The sequence below is a fragment of the Cheilinus undulatus genome, linkage group 12 (assembly GCF_018320785.1).
Source record: "Cheilinus undulatus linkage group 12, ASM1832078v1, whole genome shotgun sequence".
Taxonomy (NCBI): Eukaryota; Metazoa; Chordata; class Actinopteri; order Labriformes; family Labridae; genus Cheilinus; species Cheilinus undulatus.
The window spans coordinates 43,820,522-43,841,696 of record NC_054876.1 but is presented as its reverse complement, the minus strand read 5'-3'; the positions used below and the strand labels follow the sequence as shown (position 1 = coordinate 43,841,696).

General features: G+C 37.4%; 2 protein-coding genes across 3 annotated transcripts; one reads left to right on the top strand and one right to left on the bottom strand.

Moving 5' to 3' along the window:
- On the bottom strand, nt 1–11,649 carry zw10 (zw10 kinetochore protein). Its single transcript, XM_041801888.1, has 16 exons — nt 11,451–11,649; nt 9,626–9,760; nt 9,387–9,488; nt 9,182–9,259; nt 8,589–8,748; nt 8,308–8,460; nt 7,556–7,753; nt 7,224–7,360; nt 6,238–6,420; nt 5,432–5,655; nt 5,220–5,291; nt 4,964–5,133; nt 4,248–4,378; nt 3,191–3,322; nt 2,660–2,862; nt 1–1,339 (listed from the first exon to the last, which is right to left on the bottom strand). The coding sequence occupies exons 1-16, from the start codon at nt 11,553–11,555 to the stop codon at nt 1,219–1,221; spliced, it is 2,304 nt and encodes a 767-aa protein (XP_041657822.1). The 5' UTR covers nt 11,556–11,649; the 3' UTR covers nt 1–1,218.
- Nucleotides 11,650–11,991: 342 nt separating this feature from the next.
- mks1 (MKS transition zone complex subunit 1) lies at nt 11,992–21,111 on the top strand. 2 transcript variants are annotated; one of them, XM_041800812.1, is made up of 19 exons: nt 11,992–12,311; nt 12,487–12,608; nt 13,528–13,580; nt 13,690–13,860; nt 14,313–14,413; nt 14,670–14,798; nt 15,045–15,149; nt 15,235–15,339; nt 15,517–15,625; nt 15,764–15,820; nt 16,362–16,404; nt 16,970–17,032; nt 17,129–17,199; nt 17,292–17,361; nt 17,476–17,583; nt 18,232–18,365; nt 18,728–18,810; nt 19,374–19,471; nt 20,410–21,111. In XM_041800812.1, exons 1-19 carry the CDS (start codon nt 12,235–12,237, stop codon nt 20,517–20,519), a joined length of 1,809 nt encoding a protein of 602 aa, XP_041656746.1. In that variant the 5' UTR covers nt 11,992–12,234; the 3' UTR covers nt 20,520–21,111. The 2 variants fall into 2 exon arrangements, with proteins under 2 accessions (XP_041656746.1, XP_041656747.1); XM_041800813.1 differs by lacking the exon at nt 15,045–15,149.
- Nucleotides 21,112–21,175: the final 64 nt, after the last annotated feature.

Genomic DNA, 21,175 nt, shown 5'->3' with positions numbered 1-21,175 from the left:
TTGTGAAAAGTAATCCATTTTGGTTTATTTTGTCTTGTAATAAATACATTATTGAAGAGTTCAGTTGAACGGTTTATACAAGAGTTCACAAAATACAGCCCTGTGTCCTACAAATATTACCAGTTTATTAAAGTAAATATGCTTGGATAAATTAATACCAAATGATTTACTCTTGTTTTGATGAGAGTTCAGATATATAGGATGAACCATGTAGTCACTCAATGGATAATTCTGTGAAAAATCATAATTTCATAACATGAATCCTAAAGAGTCAGACTTGGGGCAGACCGTTTACTCATACTGACTTCAGTATTATTCAAAATTTTTAAGGTTATGTTTGTTTAAGTGTTTTTGTCACCTTGATTGGAGGCCTTGGTTTAAACCCATGCTGTTACATTATTTTTACAAGTGATTTTACGTTGTAAGGAAGACACAGGATTCCAGAAGCTATTCTGTTCTCCTTGTTGGTAATGTTTGATAGAAATAAAGATCCATTCAAATCAAGCTGATCGCAGCATCTGCAAAACCAACTTAAAACTCTTGTGTGGTTCATAAACGTTCATAAATGTAGTGTTTCATTCACTCTAACAAAAGCTCTCTATGACATAATCCTGTCAGTCATTATGTTTTCATGAAACTTAATAAGACACCAGTTTAATGATTTGCAAATGTTATCTTTAGGAGACAGGGTGTAGAAAAGTATAATACAGGGTATATTTAACAGTACATAGCAGACATTTAGAGGCGTTTAAGTCCAAACAGACATAATAAAACAAACCCATGAAATGGCATCAGACAAGAAAAGCTTAAACAAGTTAAAGAACAAGATGCTGACAACGTTCAGCCAAGTTAACCCTGAATACATCATCACAACAGATGGTAAGACGATGGTTACACAACCTCAGCTGGATTTGAACTGGTAAACCTTTAAAGCTATAGGAAAGAGGCTGCAGAATGATGCAAAGCAGCCTTCATGTAATCTCTGTGGGACTAATTGCAGGCTGAATGCAGAAAAGGAAATATCCCACAGATTGATGAGAAGCAGCTTTAACCCCTCAGTGACAGCACCTCAATCAAACAGCAAACATTTCTCTGACAAACTTTCCAACTTAAATACATGTCAATGTTAATCACAAAGGGGATGGAAATGAATAAAGGCATTACTGATGTTTTCCTCAGAGGAAAAAGTGCTTTAGTTTATTTCTGACAGTCAAGTATCTATTTAATTTTGGTCAGAGCTATAGCTCTCCTCTCTGTATTCTGAAACAGAGCTCGGATCAGGTTCTTCACCTCTGAACTGGAGAACTCCAACGCCAGCGGACCTTTACTGTCAGCCCACCTGTGGACAGAAATTATAGACAAATCAGCACAACAGAGAAGTTTAGCCACAAGTTCATCTTTAAGTAAAAGAAAGCTTATTTGTGAAACTATAATGCATGAAAAATTCTTGTCTATTTTGGAGGTTAATCCCTCCAACAGACTTAGCATGTTTGATCCCTCTGTTTTTACAGCAATCTTTACAAAACTATCAATTCATCATGGATATGGAGATGAAGATTTATTAGGTACTTGTTCACCGTTTTGGGCACTAAAGTAGTCCGTAACTTTTTATAAGCTTCCTGCACAGTGATGTCACCAGTGTATGCTGTTGCTCAAGACAAAAATAACTAGAATGGCCATCTGAGGCGGCAGACCCACGCCTAAGAAGCACCACCAAGGAACTCACGCTCCCATTGATTACTATGTGTTCAAAATTCGAAGTCCGACAAAAACCGAATGGGTGAGCTGGTCATCACCAAAATCTAATCGATTCTTCCATGTCACTATCCCAGTACTTCCTGAAAGTTTGGTGAAGATCCAACTTTCTGTTTTCGAGTTATCTTGTACACATACAAACAAAGAAACAAACAAAGATACGGAACCCTTTACATAACTCCCTGTCGGTTTCATCGGCGTGGGTAACCAACATTGATGGCCTATATTTCTGTGTGTAAAAGGACGTTGAACATTGCAGTTATAATAGTTTTGGATTATCTGAGAAAGCGAAAAAGGAGAACCCTCCAAACAATAAACTTCTTATGGTGCACAACAAAAAAATACTAAATAGAAAACGAGACGTCAGCACTCAAAAATGTCAATATTGCACTCAAACAGTTTTTGAAAAGCAGTTGAAACATGCCCGTTGTGCTTTGCTCCAATAAAACTGCTTAAAAGGACATTTTGAGTACTGATTGTCTCATTTTCTTGGATCAGTATCTCATATTACCTCTGAGCAAGAAAGGAAAGAGAGTGCATATGTGCTATTACACAGAAAAAATAAAGGACTAATCTTTTTATTTGATTCTCTGTCCTGATGTAGCTCAGTTTACCTGAGAAGTGTGAAAATGCTACAAGTACACATCACTATCAGCTCCCCTGTATTAAAAATGAAAAATTTTTTTTTAGGACTTGAAGCATTTTGCTTAAGGACAGAATAAAATGCATGTAGAGGGCCAGCAAGCGTGTGGTCTGACGACCTGCTTCTTTCATAATGTAATAATATGGTAACATTGTATACCACAGGAACATTTTGGGAAGGTTTCACAGTATTAAAAAGGATCCTGCCCAGTGCTAAAGTACAACATAATGTTCAGATATATTATTGTCGTCTCTTTTGTACCTGTCCACTATTTCCTGCAGGTTCGCTCTCAGTACAATGACCAGCTCTTTAAAAGTGCCCCATTTCTTCACATATAGAGGAACTTCTTCCTGGTATTTCTTGTTCTTGTTTTCCTCAGCCAAAGGGATGAAGACCAGCGGACCCTCATCAATGATGGTTTGGCACAGAGTGTGAAGATGCTCCCCGTCCTCAGAGGAAATATCCTGTGGCCATGAAAAGAGAGAGAAAATCTTAACTGATCGTCAGTGGTGCTGATACACTACAAGTACAAGGTTGATTATGGTCATCTAATCAACATAACATTATTATTATGTAATTAGTTAGTTTAAAGTCAATACAGTTGAGTATTTTATTAACTACACCTATTGTGCTACAGATGGAGTAATGCTGTGTAGTGGATATTTAAATCAAGCTATTTTAGCCACTATAGTAAAGGTTAGTTAGCACTCCACCTCTACCTTGTATTTACTGCTGTACATCCTATTAATAAACACTCTGCATCAAAATAAACTCCATATCAAAAAGACAAACCTCCAGCATCATGATTTTGGAGATAATTTCTGTGATGGCCGTGTTGAGGAGGTTCCCCATGGCTTTACAATAAATACTGACTGGTAGGACGTCCTGCCACACAGTGCCCAACTGCTTCAGCTGATGGATGACCTAAAATCAAGCAAACAGATGACTTTGTAGTGGTAAACCAGTGTTAATACAGTCATCAGTATGATGTCTGCCATGAAATGGATTTTTGCAACACCATCAACAGTAGTTTAAACACATGCGCTGAGTTGTAGTGCATGAATGAGGCATAACCAATGCCACTGTTAGCGTAGCAGGGTGATGCAGTTCAGATAGTTCAACATGTTTTGCTCTGACACTAAAAAGCAGCCAGGTAACAAGCCAAACGCCAACAAGCAGCAAAGTAAACAGGTTAACTGGTTATTTCCTCTCCAAGTTTGATGTCTGCAGTAACGGTAGGGCTAAATGATTTGGGAAAATAATCTAACTGCGTTTTTTTTTCTCCAGTATTGCAATTTGATTTGCGATTATTACTTAATTTCCTCATATTGCCTTTTTTAACCAACGAACACAAGCACTGAATCATTTGATATTATAACCAGCACAATATTAGCTAAAACTAGAGCTGAACAATTTTGAAAAATATCTAATTGTGATGATTTTGACTCATATTGCTAATTGGATAAGAATTGATGTTCTGAAGGGAGTTATGATTATTATGTCATTCTCATATTTAATAAAAAAAACATTTTTAAAAAAGTATGATTTTTGTAGACTATTCTAAAAATAATGCCTGTGGATGATTGCATGATCTGTAATGCATAACATCTCTGCTGCAAAGAAAGTTTTAAACTGCTATTTGACACAAATTTCAGGTGAAATGAATATTGCATCTTCTGCAATTTGAAAATTGCAGCAGATCATATTGCGATTTAATCTAATTTTCAATTAATTTCCCAGCCCTAAATAACAGCAACTTGAAGCATACCTGAAGACTTAAATGCACTTTAGACTGCCAAGCAACTGACCTGTTTGTAAGGTTAGAATATTCCAACGCTTCTGCTCTCACCTGTCTAATTGCTTTACTGGCTGCAATGTAGTTGTCTTCATCGTCCAGGTTGCAGAAATTGTGAGCCGTGGAGAGTCTCTCTAACAGCTCCGCTCTCTGGACGTTCATCTGTGCTAAGAAGCACTTGGCACCTTCAAGAAAACAGACAAGGGTTACACAAAATATATTACAGAAAACTAGGGATTGGGGATTTATCATTTGTATTTAGAAGGAGAAAATATGTCAGATATTGCTGCCTGAAAAAAGGTAAAACTATCAATTTAAAAATAACTAAAAATGAGCAGTAGCATACTCAAAAGGCCTTTGTTTTTGGCTAATCATTTGCAAACGTGCCTGGCCCGGCTCGGCCGCGGATAAACAGAAGAAGATGGATGGATGGATGGATGGATGGATGGATTTGCAAACATTGATGAAGGCCTCAATAGTTGAAAGTTGGCTATACAGATGATTTCCCCTTTGAAATAAAGGCTTTTTAAACATATCCTTCCTCATTTTCACATTTTTAATCTTTGAAGTCCCTGGTTTTCCTCCTTTTAGTGTGTATAACATTTTTATTGTCTTTTAAGAACACCCTATGCACTGCCAGTCATCCTTCCTTTTTCTAAAACAAACAGTAAATTTTGGTCTGTAATGCAGTCACCAAGTAAGTTTGGTGGCCAAACTATTTCCTGAACTTAAAGGTAATAAGGCAGACAGTTGAAGAAATGTTTGCCTACCAAGCTTCCTGAATCCAGGCACCATGTCAACAAAAGTTGCTACGCCCTCGCTGAGGGGGTGTGGCAGGTGAGCTCTGAAATGGTGGCCCAGGGTGAGCAGGTGGTGAGCCAGGTACATGCAGTTGTTGTGCTGGATGGCAGCCAGGTGAGGAAACTTGAGCAGATTCTCCCTAGGGGAAGACGTAAGAAACCATTTAAACCCTAGAAGTGTTGTTCGTTTGCTCTGTTATTTTGTATTTGATGGAGTCATGCTCACTTGTGGTATGTCGGTACAACATCGTAGAACAGCTGGAAGATGTTTCTCACAGTAAAGAAGAGCTGCAGTGCACTGAAAGGTGATAATACAAAAACTGTGACACACTGTTTAAATTTAAGAGAAATATTTTACTTATAATATTTTACACTATCTAGATTACAAAGGTTTACATTCAAATGTTAAGAGTCCACACAGCATTTTAAAAAACATACCATTGTGTGGAGCTCCCCACAGCTTCACACAGTGTGTTGAGGGCCAGCTCCATCAGCTGCTGAACTGACTCACTGATGCGACACGCTGGCAGACACAGGCTCCACGCTGACAGCTGCTTTGAGTTCTCCATCGTCGTCTCCTCCTTGGTGATCTGTTGTTTCACCTTCACTTCTGGACCAGGAGCAGGGAGCTTGGGAAGACGAAGCTTGTAATCGGGGGTGATCTAATGGGGAATAAAAGAGGTTTAATATATTGCTGCATATAAAAATAAATACTGATAATTTAAAGATTAGAGTGTGGAATACAAAAACACTTTGTGGCTTAGGATTTCATAGCTGGAAGCTCCAACAAATCTTCAAAGGGCAACTGCTAAGGAAAATTATCAGGTTGAGAATCCTGAACTGTATAGTCTGCTTAAAAAAAGGAATGCATTGCTCAGTTTGATTACAGGAAGGATTTAAGAATGAGTAGTATTTTCTCCTTAAGGAAACTTTTACAGCCTTAACACATTTACTACTGGACAAGTGACTTATCACCAGACTAAAAAAGAAAGTATCTGTTTGCTGTTTCATGTTTTCTAAATTAGTTTATATTATATTGGTGTATTTATTTTAAAAGGATAAATTGTGATCTTGTTTATGATACTTCACTGGAATTGTCTTCTTTTTAAATTTTGTTGTTATTTATCATTGGTTTTTGTATTTATCGTCGGCCCCTTGGATGGATGTGATCTGATGAATGTTTTATGGAAGACTGCTAAGCACATAAAGACAACCTTGTGAACACTCAGCCATAGCTCATGTACCTTAACAGTGTTGTGCATCTTAGAGGTCATGAGTTTGCGGGCTGCTACGATGACATCCTTGCACTTCTTGCTGGCAAAGTGACAGTTGACGTCTCTGGCGTATTTGAGCAGGTCTGTGGAGTCGCCCTGCAGATACTCCATCTCCTTTAGAGATGTCTCAAACTCCTCAGTTTCCTTGATCACCTGAAACACAACAAAACATTCACTCATGAAAAAATCTTGATATTATGATATACAAACTGCTTTTTGCTTTATTTTTACTTTGAAAGTTGTAAATGTAAGAGAACCAAAACTTTAAGATTTTTGAGATTACAAAGTCAAAAAGTAAAAAAATTCTAACCACTATTTCTAGTCTGGTTTCTTGCAATTTTTTAACTTAACACTGTTGTACATGCAGGATTTGTAAAACTTTAAATCTTTGAGTTTCTATTGTCAAATGCATGACTTTATAATCGTGGAAAGTGCAAGTTTTTTTGTAAATTTCAAACCTTTTAAACTCTGAAATTCTGAGTTTGTTTCCTTGTAGATGAACAACTTTGTAATCTCAAAAATTAGATTTTTTCCCCCTCAAAATGCTTACATTTTGCTCAAAAATTAACAGATTCCGTTTTCCTTTTTTAAAATCTTCAGTTGACCTTAAGACATTATGTTTCTAATCATGATTTTTTTAAAACATATGTACAGTGCCTCCCCTAGGGGTGCCTGGACCCCAGGTTTGGAACCAATGGTTGAGTTAGACTGGTAAAACTAAATTGCCTTTTGGGATGAATAAAAGTTTCTAAATCTGAATCAAAAATATTAACTGGTAAATTTTATAACTTCTCTCTCATTTTTATCATTCTTTTTTTAAATATCAGGACTAAAATAATAAAATTTACTGTCCTGCTCCTTGAAATCTACTAAGAGAATTGAAAAGTAATAATGCAGATATTGTCTCCTTATGTTACAGTGTTATCATACTACACAAACTTCTGTGATATTCTTACTGTGTTGTATTTCTCCAGCTGGCTGCTGTTGGTCGGGATGGAGTAGAGCAGACACTCATGGATGATGCACTTGGAAATTTCCTCCCAAATCAGCTCCCCTAAGATGGCTGAAAGCTTTTTATCTCCAATGGACACATCTGAAGAAGAAAAAAAACACATGTTACCTTGCAGTAATAAATAAATAGATGCATTTGATTACTATCTATCTTGCTGTTTAATTCTTTTTAAAAATAGCTGACTTTCTTTGGTGTCAGCCAAAGACTCGAGGAGTCATAACTAGGCAGTTAAATAGAGTAAAATGTTCATGTTGTATGGGCCTAGACATCCTGTACCTAGCAGGTGTGAGTGCAGCGTCTTGAGCACCAGGAGCAGTTTGCTGTAGACTTGTGAGGGAGTCGATCTCTCCTCTTGGCTCTCCTCCAAACACTGCAAGGCCAGGATGGTTCCCTCACCCTGCTGCTCTGTTACCCTCACTGACAGTGACGGGTACATCACCAGGGGTTTCAACATGTTCTTCAAGAGCACCTGACCTGAAACACAAAGACAGAAAAAAATAGTCACGAGACGTTTCTGACCTTTATCGTAATCAGATAAAGATAGACAGTTTAACTATTAAATCAGCAGATAACTGCACACTGCAAATACATTCGGTACAGAAATGCCAACCTTTGCTTGGAAACAGTGTTTCAAGTACACAGACAGGGAGGGCTCAGTGGATCAGTATAACTTTTAACTGTTAAATGTACCTCTGAATGATTGACATATGTTGGTTACAGTTCTCTAAAAACTGTGGCACAGATAATGAATTGACTCAATCTATGAAAGCGTGTGTTATTTCGTAATTTTTCCATATTTTTTTTATTTTACAACTCTAATCCTTAAAAGCCTCCCATGGACTGGTGTTGAAAATTAGTACTTTGCTATAAACACTTAAAGCAGTGCATCTGGGACCTGTGTATGATTAAATATCACAGCATCAATGTTACTGTGTGTCCGTGTCAAATAAATGCTAAATAAATAAAATAAATAAATAAATCATGAAAGTACAGCATGTGCATCATCAAACGATTTTGCTTGTTCTTACTGAAGAGCTTGATCTTGTGCTGAAGGTCTCCCTGGATGGCCAGAGCCTGCAAGACGCAGCGCAGCAGAGCAGGAGGTGTCGGCTCACCATCCTTGCTGCTGGCATAGCTCAGGTTCAGCTCCACCTTTAAGAACGACTTCACACCTGCTGGCTCTGGTGGTGAACGTCAAACAGTCTGTTAGTTAATGATCATGACAATTGATTCATAATTTTTTGAGACAAGGCATAAAATAGAAAGCATTCCTCTCGTAATGCTAGCTATTTGGTTGATGAAGTCTTACCCTTTGAGGATGGTAATCTCCAGATCACGAGGCTCTTCCATTCATCGCCCAGGTGGTAAATTAAATTTTCTCTCTGCACTATGAGCTCAGAACTCAGAGCACTAAGCAGTGGCAGCTGAGACGTCTTCCAGCCCTTCAGTGAATCCACACTGGTTTTCGCCTGCAACAAAATTTCATATCCATCTTTATTTTAATGCATATGAAAAAACAGATTGCTCTAAGCATGCATATACAAATGGGACATAAGTACTATTTGTTTTCTGAAGTATGGAAAACATATTTAAACTTTTTCAAAGCTTGTTGATAATGCTGTGTGAAAGTGTCCAGACACAACATTCACTTTCAGGAGATATGCTACAGAAGGCACACATCATTAAATAACAATGACTTTTATTTATTTATTGAAATTTATTATACCAGGAAAGACTTCTTGAGATAAAAAAAAATCTCATTTACAAAAGTGCACTGAGGGATTGTCTGTTGTACTAAAAATGACAGCCAGTCTAAACATGTGTAAAAGTGTTCAATTAATTACCTAGATCTGATTAGATTTAGAGGTGACATTTTGCAGAAGTGATACTAGTAGCCCTTACCCTTTCCAGATGGTTGGCTGCATCAACATACTTCTTGTCCAGTAAAGCTTTGTTGTATGCCTCCATTGCATTGTGGAACTGAGTAAAACAGAAGACAAAACACTCACTGAAAAAGTCAAGCATAGGTAATACAGATGCTAAAAGTGACATTTTTTGCCCTCTGTATTTCTGAGAAATGACTTATTACACAGTAGGCTTTTTGCACCTCTTTTAGGTGTCCGAGCATTGTTATTATGATCGTATTTTTCTCCAGCTGCTGCTTCAGTTTTGCATATTCAGCTACAGCCACGTGGATATTCTGCTGCACCTGTTTAGATTAAAAAAAAAATACATATATACATTTTTAAATTCTGTTATGAGAAATTAAGCAAAACTGAACACAGTCTGTTGAGCTATGTTAGGGGACAAAGTTGAAACACAGCTTTACTTGAAACATAGCCATACCTCAGTTTCAATGCAGTTTTTGAGAACTTCCATTTCCTTAGAGACCTCATCAACCTGGACCATCAACTCTTCAGATCCTTGAAGACTTGGTAAGAAGTCACTATACTTCTTGTTGATCATGTCACATACTTCTTCCTATAAAAGCACACATTGATGAAAAGTTTAAGATGGGAAGTAAAGTTGGTAAAGTGGGGAACCCTTTGATTTCAAGGGGTAGTTCATTCCAAAATTTAGATACAACCACAGAAAAAGGCACAGTCACCATGAGTTTTTAATCTTGATTTAACTAAGCCAAGCTGATTAGCATACCTACAGGGATCGTAGAAATGTATGAGATCATAAATGAGAGAGATGGGCAGCACTTTAGGTCTGTACTTGTCATACCGTGTTATCACTTTGGTTGAGAGAGACCCTAGTGGCAGAATTTACAAACTGTATGTTTAAGTATTGAAGTGTGCTTTGTTTATCCTTAAACTTTAAAATTTATTTCAAGGACTAAAGTTTTAGGTCTGAACTACATTTAAATATTGGTGTCTGAAAAATAAATTGGGAAAGAATGGAATATCAGATATCAATGTAAATCCAACACTATATACCCTCAAATTATATGGGACTCTAATGCATTTTTTCTGCCAGTCTAACACAATGCAGCAGCTCTAGTTCATTACCCCTTGTGGCTGTGCTTCACAAAGGAAGCTAGTAGGGATGCAAAATACTGGATTGTTGCCGATATTTACAGATCAATTTAGCCAATGTTGATATCGATGGAAATATTTTAATGTAGTTCAGACCCAAAACTTAAGACCTAAAAAAGCACAATTGAAGTTTGAGGGTAAACAAATGAACACTTGATTAGTAAGATAAGTGAAAGGACTGATGATGAATAAAGAAGCCAACAAGGTGTCTTGGTCCAGCTTAAAACTCCACTAATTTATTTTCTTATCCGGCTGATATTTACAAATGACGTAGGCTGATTTTAACAAAGATATTGGCTGTGAGTATCAGCAGAATAGTTCATATCTGCTGATACCGTTTAAATATATACATAACCTTTCTAATTAAATATCTGCCGATACTGATATCGTGCTAATAATATTGTGCATCCCTGGAAGGTAGTAGGCCCTAAAAGGACAAAGACAAGTGGAAAGTGGATAATGTCAGACAGTAGCATCAGGGGGACAAATACACCACAAATTGCAGTGAATACGTACATAAAACTGCGACTTATGGCTTCAGAAGAAATACATTGAACACATTCCCTAATTGCTTAGATATTAGCGTATTATAATATTCAGCAATCGTTAAATAAGTCGATATATAAATATATACCGAGGCCGATGTTTCGAGAATCGTACCATATCATGAGTGGCCCTAACATCCCAACTCTTACATCATAACCCTCAACATCTGTCAATCTATGTTTGATGTAAATACACTACTTACTCTGTCACAGAGGGTTGTATAATCAAATATTTACTATAAACTCACTCGAAGAGAAAATTAAAGCTGTTGTTGTTTTTGAAACAGGGCAATAAATTGCTTCTAATATTTATTCAGTGTATTAGCCACGTCTATATCGGTGCCCCATGTTGCTAGCTGTACCACCTAACATAGCGCACTAATGTAAAGTAGCTGGATATTCCGTATTGTTGTAAACTAGGACAAATTCCTAATTGTGCGTCATATAAGCGGCATTTTTAAATCGGCGCTTGTTTAAGGGCCGATTAAGTTTCAAAAACTTAGCCTGGTTTCAGCGCTAACGGTCAGAGCTAGTTCAAACTTTACTTAGCATACTAAGCTAATGCTATGCTAGCTGCTGGATTACCTTTGCATCCTCCACTTTTCGCGACATTTTACTGATTTTACCGGACAGATCCTCCTTCTCCAGTTTCCCAGAGCTGGTGAGTACTTCAGTCACAAACGACGCCATGCTGTTGCGTTTGTAACTTTATAATATTAAACAAAAACCACAGTGACAGGTCAGCACAATAACAACTCAGGACCCGCCAGGTGGTGTGATTGGCTCCGTGATGTCGGCGGTTGGTTCCTCCTCCCCCGCCATCTTCTTCGTTTATTATTTGCTGAAGAACTGTTAACGTATCCGACCATTACTGCCACCGTATGCTAGATGAGTGTAGTATCCCCCTGTCAGTTGTTGACTATTTTAGCGAAATGTAAAAATTTCATGGTCAGGGAATAACATGCATAATCAACGTTAGTAAATAATTCTATCAGTTATAATAAACCGACTGAATAGAGAGAATTTATTTATTTTCTGCTTGTCCAGATTTCGTTTCAGTAGGTGGCAGTAACGCTCAGGAGAGCGTTCTACAAAAAATTCAACAAAAGAAGAAGAACGACCTGCATCTCTATGGCAACGACAACTATCTATTAGCGGTGCTCTGTTCTTTAGTTGGAAATTACTAGCTAATCGTTGTAGCTTTTACTGACATCATGAGCTATTTATTTGTGGGGAAGTAATTCGTTAGTTTGGTAGTTAAGTAAATAAATTCCTTGTGTATCGAATGAGGAGAAACATTACTCATGTGCGAACTGTAGCGTTAGCTGAATGCTAACACTCACTAACATTAAAACAATACCTGATTATTATGGCAGACTGTTGGAACACTGATACAGGGGAGGCTGTGTTTCGGACCCAGGATGCTATCAAGAACTTAAGAATAAAGTAAGTAACTGGTGGTAACTATAAGCGTAACATCAACTTGATCTAAAGAGTAAAGGGATTTCCACTATTCTTCCTCAGTGGAATCTGGTTTATTGGGAGTACCTACTTCAGAACTCTTCCAGCATCAGGACACATCTTTTAAACATGAATCTCTCTGTTTTTTTTTCAATTACAGGGTTCGGATAGAGAGAGTGACCTCTGCAGCAGCTCTCTCTCAGCACCTTCAGCAGCAAGTTCTTTCACAGCCCAACAGAGGAGACATTGAGCTGGAAACCTTCACATCAACAGGCCAGACAGGTGCAATTACTCTTCTGCAGAGTGAATGACCGATTATCATTATTATTTTAAAAAGTGTTTCAGTTTTCCCTTCTATCTAACAAGTTATTTTTCTCCCTTTTGTTATGTGAGGTATGGCTATTAAAATGAGACAAATGCTGCAGTACAGTTTTATTGAACATAAACAGTTTTCATTTTTCTCCTTCAGTATACTCCCCTTCTGCACTGTGATTTTTTTTTTTTTTTGGACCAAGAGCGCAGTTACAGATACAAAAAAAACAGATAACCAACAAAGAAAGTGTGCTTCTACCTCTCCCACCTGTTTTTGCTGTCATTCTTACACTGAGTCATCACTCACTGAAAACAACCTTGTTTAGTTGAATGACTTTGTTTTCATACGTTTTTGATGAGTATGGGCGCCCAGAATGTTCATGGGCTTAGACATCCTCTCTGCCTTCACTAAATCTTTTGTGCCATTCAAACACACATGCATGTGACATGCAGTGATCCCCACAAACCTAAGTTAATGTACCAAAAGATTTGGCTAGTATTTTGTTCAATTTCACCAAATATTTCAAAGTAATGGTTTGCTCAACTTTTAAGCTAATCACTTTCTGATGCTTTAGAAAAAACACGTGCACATCATTCAGTAGCTAGCAGTGAACTAAAGATGTCACTTATTGGAAACTTACAGCAGTTGCAACCTACAATATATCACACCTAGTGTGAATGTGAACCATGGGGTTTTGTCCTCATGAGCATAGTCTCATTATTTAATAGCCATACCTCATATACCAGTGGTTCCCAACATTTTTTCCTTGAAGCCCTCCTACTTGTATCTAAGAAAAGCTGACATTGATGTACTGGATATTGTGTATAACTTCAGTACAACACGTTTGCATGCTTCAGTGATTCTACATGAGTGTTTATCTGTTATAAGGTGAGAATGAGGAGGAGCTGGTGATTGGATGGCAGGAGAAACTCTTCAGCCAGGTAGGACTTTAAATTTTTAGTATGCATCACATAGCAAATTATAATGATAGATTTGTTTCTGAAGCCCTCATCCTCACCTCCCCTTCTTTGTCTCTATATGTACACCTAGTATGAGATGGAGCTCTTTCAGAGTGAATCAGCATGTCAGACCCCCTTGGACCGTCAGTATCACTTACAAGTCAAAGCCCTGAAAAGGTCAAAGGGCAGGAGAAAGAACAGGATTTTCACATACACTGAACATGACCGCTACACCAACTGTCTTCTTCCCTTCCAGCAACTGGTAAGTTTTGTCACATATTTCAGTTCCATAAAAAATGTCTGGTAATTTACAGTTAAAGTCACACATTTACATCACATTATCACAAAACATTTTAAAATTCTACACAGTAACAGAAGAGGTTGAACGTTTCAAGGAGTGTTTAAAGTTTAGAAAAAACATTGTTTACAACCCAGTGTTCCATGAAAGCAGGCATTTTGTTGCTACGGTTACATCTAATCATTTTAGATTAGTCAACTGGAAAGCCTTTGTAGATTGAGCTCTATTTCTGTTGAAGTTGTCCAGTGTCTCTACTGAAATGTCACGAAGATAGTGAATTACTCTCAAATATTTCTACTCAGAAAACATGTCAGAAGAGTCTGAAAGTAAAACCTTACATTTCTTAGTGCAACTACAACAATTGTTTGTGTTTGTAATTAGCTTGTTTTTGATTTTGTCCTTTTTGACCCCTTCAGAAACAAGCCACAGACCTATTGATCATGACCAAATCCAGCCCCACATTCCTGGCCGAGAGGATGGCTAGTGTGAGACATCGGCGGCAGGAAAGACGCACCATGTAGGTGGAGAACCAGCACACTTATTTAAATGGACTGGCCGCTTAGAAGTAAAGACTGTAATCACAGATTTAAGATTTCACTTAGCCTCCCTCTATAATATGTAAAGTACTTGAGTCTAATTGTGGAAACTCAATATAGATAGAATTACACTTCTTTCCCTTGATCTGTATTAATTGTATTTATCCTGTTATCCTGTTTTGTTTTTAGATTTTAAACTGTAACGTGTTAGAAACAATGCTCTGTTGAACTTTGCAGGGATTCAAGTATCCCTAAATCAAAGATCATCACCTGGGAGCCTTCAGAGGAGTTTGTGAGAGACAGTCATGTGGTGAATAATAGCATGCAGACTATGCACATCATGGCAGACCTCGGCCCTCCTGGAAGGTAAGATTTCCATAGGTAAACATGGTTTTTCTCATGTTGGCGGCCCTTCTCTGTATTTGCCCTGCTTAGTTTTACTTCACAGAGGAGAGCTTTGTCTTTCATGTATTTGTTTACAGTGATAGAAATTCTGACATGGAGGCAATTTTGCACCTGAGAAATTTGGCCACAAGTAGAATGCATTGATTAGCTGACCTGCGTACTTTTTAAAAAAGATTTTTTTGGGCTTTTATGTCTTTATTCTGATAGGACAGTCGATAGAATCAGAAATTCAGAAGTCAGGAAAGACATGCAGCAAAGGAGCCATAGGCCAGATTTGAACCCGGACCACCCAGGCAGAGGATATCAGCCTTTGTAAATAGGGTGTGGACATGACCACTAACCTACTGGTGACTTGTGTACATCTGTTTTGATTTTATCGCTTTGTTTGTGTTCTCAGGCTTGGCCAGCAGGAGGGTGAATGTTTGCTGATGACCATCAAAACAGACGGCAGTGGGACAGTCATAGTAAAACCTGACTTCAACAAAGGCAAAGAGCCCTACAGGCAAGTTCCTTTTAGCCACATCACCAATTAAAGGTCCACCACTTTAGCCCATACATCTCGGCTGATGGTGAGTGGCTTGTGAAGAAGCATTTAAAACAAAGGAAACTGCTTTGTTTAAGGACAAAAGGGTGCATGTGATTTGGGACAAATCAATAATAAAATCAGTGTGCTGTGCAGGATTGTAACAGAGGGGGAGAGGAGAGAAGTTTGGCGTCTCACTCTGGAGAACGTGTCTCCAGCTATGAAACCAGAGGAAAAAGAGAAGGAGCAAATCATGTACAAAGACGTGAGTTCATCTCCTTCACTTTTTTCTCCCAACCAGAGCAGAGATGAACAAAAAAGACCTTTAATGTCCATTTTTATAATGCTGTTTATGGAATCACAACATCACTTGGCCTATATCATCCCTTTTCTCTTTCTCTAGCTGTATGCACATCACAGAGACTACGCCAACAGCCTTGTAGGACAAGACTTTGAAATGGTGAGTCTTTATCAAAGAATCTCCAGTACAGAGTTTTTGGAAAAACATGCTAGGAGTAATTTTCAAGTAGTTTACTTTGTCTGACCAATGGTTTAAAACAGTGGTTCTCAACTGGTTTAGCCTCAGGGTCCATCTCAATGTCTTTACTGAAAAATCAGCTCCCAAGTTTCTTTTTTTTCAATTACAACCATTTAAAAAAATGAAAATGGGGCAGTGTTGGCTTGAGATAGTACGAAAGATGTAACAAAGCAGAAAGATGGAGAAATGTCCTTCAAAAAAAACCCAAAAAGCCACTAAAATGACTTTTTGCCACATACTATTTTCGAGTAGGCACACAACCTGTCCGACTGAAAACCCACTAGTGGCTTCCGACACATCACTTGTGAACTAAGGGTCTAAGACAAAATTATCTAGTTTAGAATCGCATGATATGACAACATAGAAGTATCAAGTCGCCCAAGTTTGGCAACATGTTTCACATTGTTCTGCGTGATCTTGCTTTTACTAATGAGTGCTCTTGCACTTTATGCTTTCTGTTTAGCCTCCTGCTGGTATCCTGCGCTATGTGATGCATGGAGAGATTGGTGAGTAAGAAAGCTGTGATCATTGTGACTACATAGCGTCATGTGCATAAACTTTAGGCATGTAGGGTGCTATGGGGACCTGGAGCTGGGGGGGTGTAGTGGCATAGTCAAGCTCAACACATGCTGACACGTGTGTCGCCGGGCAGCCAAGGTTCAGCTTGACAGTATCTCTTTTGTCACACCTGTTAATACACCTGGAGACTGTCAGCGGTTTCAGGCCCCTGGGACACCCACAGTACAACCAGGAGCTCATGACAACCCTATTACCCAGGCAGGACCTTAGGCTGTGCTTGCTTTACACATCCACCCCTTACTCCACCATGAAGGTGTGGTCTTTGTTATTTTTTAACAGATTATTTTCCCATGTCCCTTGTAATATGCAGACATCCAGAGCACTACCTGGGTTGTGTCAGTCCTCCTTTTCACCTGTTGGTACCCTCAGGAAGCTTCTACACCTTAATTCAGCCTCTTTAGGCCCAAACATGCCTGAAAGTTCTGCACTGTACTGTATATTTATGAAATGTCTTTAATATGTTTGCTTTTTTGCTCACTCACTTTTTTCCAGTCTCAGCCAAAGGGTTTGAATATGATAACTTATACATCCACTTTTTCACGGAACTGCCCAACAGTAAGTCACATACATTTTATGATATTAATATCATTGTTAAATTTAGGTCAAATAAATGTGATACATCTACAACTTTTGTTATTTTCTGTGGTTTAGATTGGTCCAGTTTGCCTTTTCAGTCTCACTCTGGGGTTACCCAAACGTGCCGCACTAAAACATTAGGAAAGGTGTGTATACAGTATGGAAAGTCTGAAGAGCTACAGAGCACCTTTACTGAGATTGATGTAAACCCCAATAATGTCTCTTTTTCTGCCAATAGGAAGATGTTGCTTTCTTCAGTTTCCCCTTCAGCTTTGAAGCATCTTACATGTGTGAAAAAGAGAGTGAGGGTCAGTGTTGTCCATGATTTTTAAAACTATTACACATTAACATCAGCAATTTTATGCAATTACACTAATCTGTTAAAGGAATTCAGCTGAATTTTTGTTGTCTTTTTGTTTCAGAGGCAATATTGCAGTGGCCAGTTCTCTACTTTAAAGTTCTCTCTCTGGACTTCTGGCAACGCTATCGCACTGAAGGTTATGGATATCTGCTTTTTCCTGCTATACCTGGTGATTTTCAGTTTTACAATATGTAGAATTTTTACGCTAAAAGGTCAATATTGATTTAAAAAAATACTACTCCTATGTTATATATATTTCTGGCAAACTTTAACATTACCTCAAACATTTCCAACATTTTTGAAGCAAAGAAATACTTAATTTTCATAATTGTAATGGGACGTGTCTTGTTATGGCAGTTGTCATGACAGAACCACTGTAACAGATGGGACTTGTTTATTGTTGGGCCAGAAATGTTGGGTCTTACAGACTGCATAAAAGTTTTTCCTTTTTTGAAGATAAATATACTTCTACAAATTGTAATTGCAGTGGCACTATTGTAAACTTTAAGGCATGTCCTCAGGCATTTTTGTCAACCTTTCAAGTACTACTTAATACAAATATAATGATACACTTTTGTGCCATTATGTAATTGCATAGCCTGGCATCACAATTGCAGTTAGTTTTATCATGAAGCACTAGTCTGAATAATATCATTACTTGGTGATTTTGTTATAAAACATGAACTGGTTCATCAGTTCTCAAAGTGCTTGATGCTAATGTGCTATTGTTCAAATAATGCAAAGGTCAATTTTGTAATTCTTTGTCTTTTTGACCATACTCATCTTTTGTTGGTTTATTTAATCTTTTGTGTGTCAGGGAAACATACAATAACATGCCATACATGGAGACCTCTCCAGACAGGAACAGTCTCTGCACTACGCCGATTCTTCATTGGAGGTTCTCCAGAGCTTGAAGACCAGAGCTACATCAGGATACCAGGGACCTTCAAGGTAGGCTCGAACCACTGTCAAAGCTTTCTGGATATTTATGGTAAAGTAAAATTTAATTTGGCTTTGTTACTTAAAGATAAAAAAAAAAAAATCTGCAATTCCATTTAAAGTACACTGTTGAAATGCACAGCATGGCACTTATGATAGGATCACTACCAAGCTGTTCAGACTACACCATGCCATGTAGAAGGCCTTTGAAAAACGGCTTCATGTCCTTTCATTTTGTGTTGTTTAGGTAAAACTCGCTGTCCTATTTACTATTGTGAGCCATTTATATTCAACCGTAGTTTGTGCAAAAATAAATATTTTGGATACTGGATTTTTGATGTCCATGTTTGTCTTACTTCCATATGTGGCTGCAGGGCGAAAGGCTGAGTCGCTTTGGCTTCACAACAGAAACCACAGGGAGTGTCACCTTTACCCTGCACTGCATCCAGCAAGCCAGGTAAGTACTAGATAAATTTAAGGATTCCTTAAGAGGCTTGATCTTGGTCTTCATTGTGTAAGATCAATTATAAGCTTGTAATTTCATCATAATAGTAAATATCACACTGGTCCTAGGCAACACAGTGAATTTTAAAGAGAACCAAGTCAGCAATTAACTGTACACTGTTATCATTTTTATCCATAGCAGAAGACCTGAATAGCCATCCCTATCCAAACAAAAGCTGCTTTTTTCTTTCTTTTTTAAAAATAAATAGCTGATGTAACAAAGTGAATAAAACCACCTGTCTGTGTTTATCCCCACTGTATTTTTTAATAATCAAAGAATCCTCTGGAGTGTGTTACACTTCAGCCTCAGCAGAATGTGCTGTAAAGTGTTGGGCCAATGTTTAACCAAACCAAATTGAAAATCTTAAGTTAGGTTTGAAATATTTCTATAAACTTAAGTATTTTGTGTCTTACTCATGTGTAAATGTTTCATTAACTTTGATCAATCATCAAACTAAAACATGTTTAAATTTCTGTTCAGCAGTCGTTAATGTGTCCATGTTGTGTATGTTTCAGGTCCTTTATTGATGCCAATATGTTAAAGAAGAGAAGGCAGAGAGTTTTTGATCAGCTGGGAGGATTCAGTCAGCAGGGAGCTGTTTGCTCCATTCTAGGTAAATTTATTTAATTGAAATTGAATCTAAATACATCACATACTAATGTGCAATATATGTATTTGAATGCATCCTCAATTTGTTATTGTGAATTCTGGAATGTCATGCACTTTAAGGGGAAACAGGTCTGAATTTCATTGCTTTATGATGACTGTAAAGGTTTTCTGTTCAATTTCTATAAAGAATGTTCTAAAGGTCAGGATGAGGAGGTTTAAAGTTTGTCTGGTGTTGTGTTTGAGATCAGTTCTTCAGGACAGAAGTTTTTAAAGCTCGTGAATACAGAATATTTTAAAAAGTCAGTCGCTATAAAGTAAAACATGTTTTATATAAATTAGGACTGTCCGCATTAGTGCATTAATCATGATTTAATTAAGGTCCATAATTATTGCATTTCTATTTAAAAATGCATTAACTGTTTGATTTATTGTCCCCTTAAGCAAACTTTGGTTAAGTCACTGCAACATCCTCCTGTAGCCACAGTGATATATGTCACCCACTGGCTGTGAATGTCTTACACTTTAAAAAACTCACAGAGAGCTCAGTGGAAAAGTCAGAAGTCATCTTGTGTATCAAACATTTGCCTTTCTTACTCTTCCCTTATTTTTCTACTGCATGGTTAAGCTCAAGTCATAATCCTCAATCCAGGCAAAGGACCTAATTATCTTTCAAAATAAAAGCACCTATGTATCCAAAGATGAGGTCAGCTACCCTTAGATTAAGCCGGTACAAAAATTCTAAATGAAACAAAAACAGTTTAAAATCCAAAGTGATAAAATCGTACACTTGCCTTGCATTATTTACAGTGGACCCTCAATATAAATGAACAATGATGGACAGTATCCTTTTTGATTTGGATTAAATTTGCAAGGAATTGCATAAATGTTTTTAAAAAGCCAATAGAATAAAAGGTTTGACTATATTTATTTTCTCTCTGTCAGAGGCCTTCCAAAGGGCCAGGAGAAAGATGCAGGAAGCCCGAGAAAGTCTTCCCAGAGACATCATTAACGCCACCTCCCAACTACAGATTGAATCATCTACAGCAACGTGAAAGTCATCGACCAACATGAAAAAGCAAAAACACCACAACATGTTATTTTAAGATTCAAAAGAGAAATGGCAAAACTGGAGGTTATGAGTTCCCCTTTTACTTTTTATCAAAATAATGCAGATGTCATGTTTGGCTGATTGTAACTGTGATGAGTCAGAGAGAAGAGTCTTTATTAATGTATAAAGACAGATACCACAGCTAGAGCTTCATCTAAATATGAATTTATAAATGTATGAAAAGCGGTTTCTAAGGTTGGTATTGCCACAAACTGTATTGGATAATATGTCACAGATTGTTTAAGATCATATTTCTATACTTAATGTTCAGACAGTAAGGTATGCAAATGTTTAAAATAGGACATGTAAGGGTTTGATCCTCTGTCTTCTATTGTTACTTTGAACATACTAGCCAATTTTGCTGCTGTAAAAATATTTTTTTTAATATTAGAATGTTGTTTTTTCTGCTTGATTTATTTCCATTCACAACATGATACTTGGCTTGTATGTTTTGATTATACATTATTGAAACGTTTCTACTTTTTTAAATGGATTTTATGAATTTAACATGCAAAAGTTTCTGTAATAAACAAAAACCCTGATTGACTTTAACTTAAGTTTTTTGTAGTTTCTGAATATGTGTAAACAGGCCTAGATTTT

Excerpts from the sequence above, each read along its gene's own strand:
- zw10 (XM_041801888.1), bottom strand. The coding sequence starts at position 11,555 with ATGGCGTCGTTTGTGACTGAAGTACTCACCAGCTCTGGGAAACTGGAG. Across the intron at positions 8,461-8,588 it reads GAGATTACCATCCTCAAAGG|AGCCAGCAGGTGTGAAGTCG; the intron begins GTAAGACTTCAT and ends GTTCACCACCAG. Across the intron at positions 5,656-6,237 it reads AGATGCACAACACTGTTAAG|ATCACCCCCGATTACAAGCT; the intron begins GTACATGAGCTA and ends ATTCCCCATTAG.
- mks1 (XM_041800812.1), top strand. The coding sequence starts at position 12,235 with ATGGCAGACTGTTGGAACACTGATACAGGGGAGGCTGTGTTTCGGACC. Across the intron at positions 15,626-15,763 it reads AGCAAATCATGTACAAAGAC|CTGTATGCACATCACAGAGA; the intron begins GTGAGTTCATCT and ends CTCTTTCTCTAG. Across the intron at positions 17,200-17,291 it reads GCACTAAAACATTAGGAAAG|GAAGATGTTGCTTTCTTCAG; the intron begins GTGTGTATACAG and ends TTCTGCCAATAG.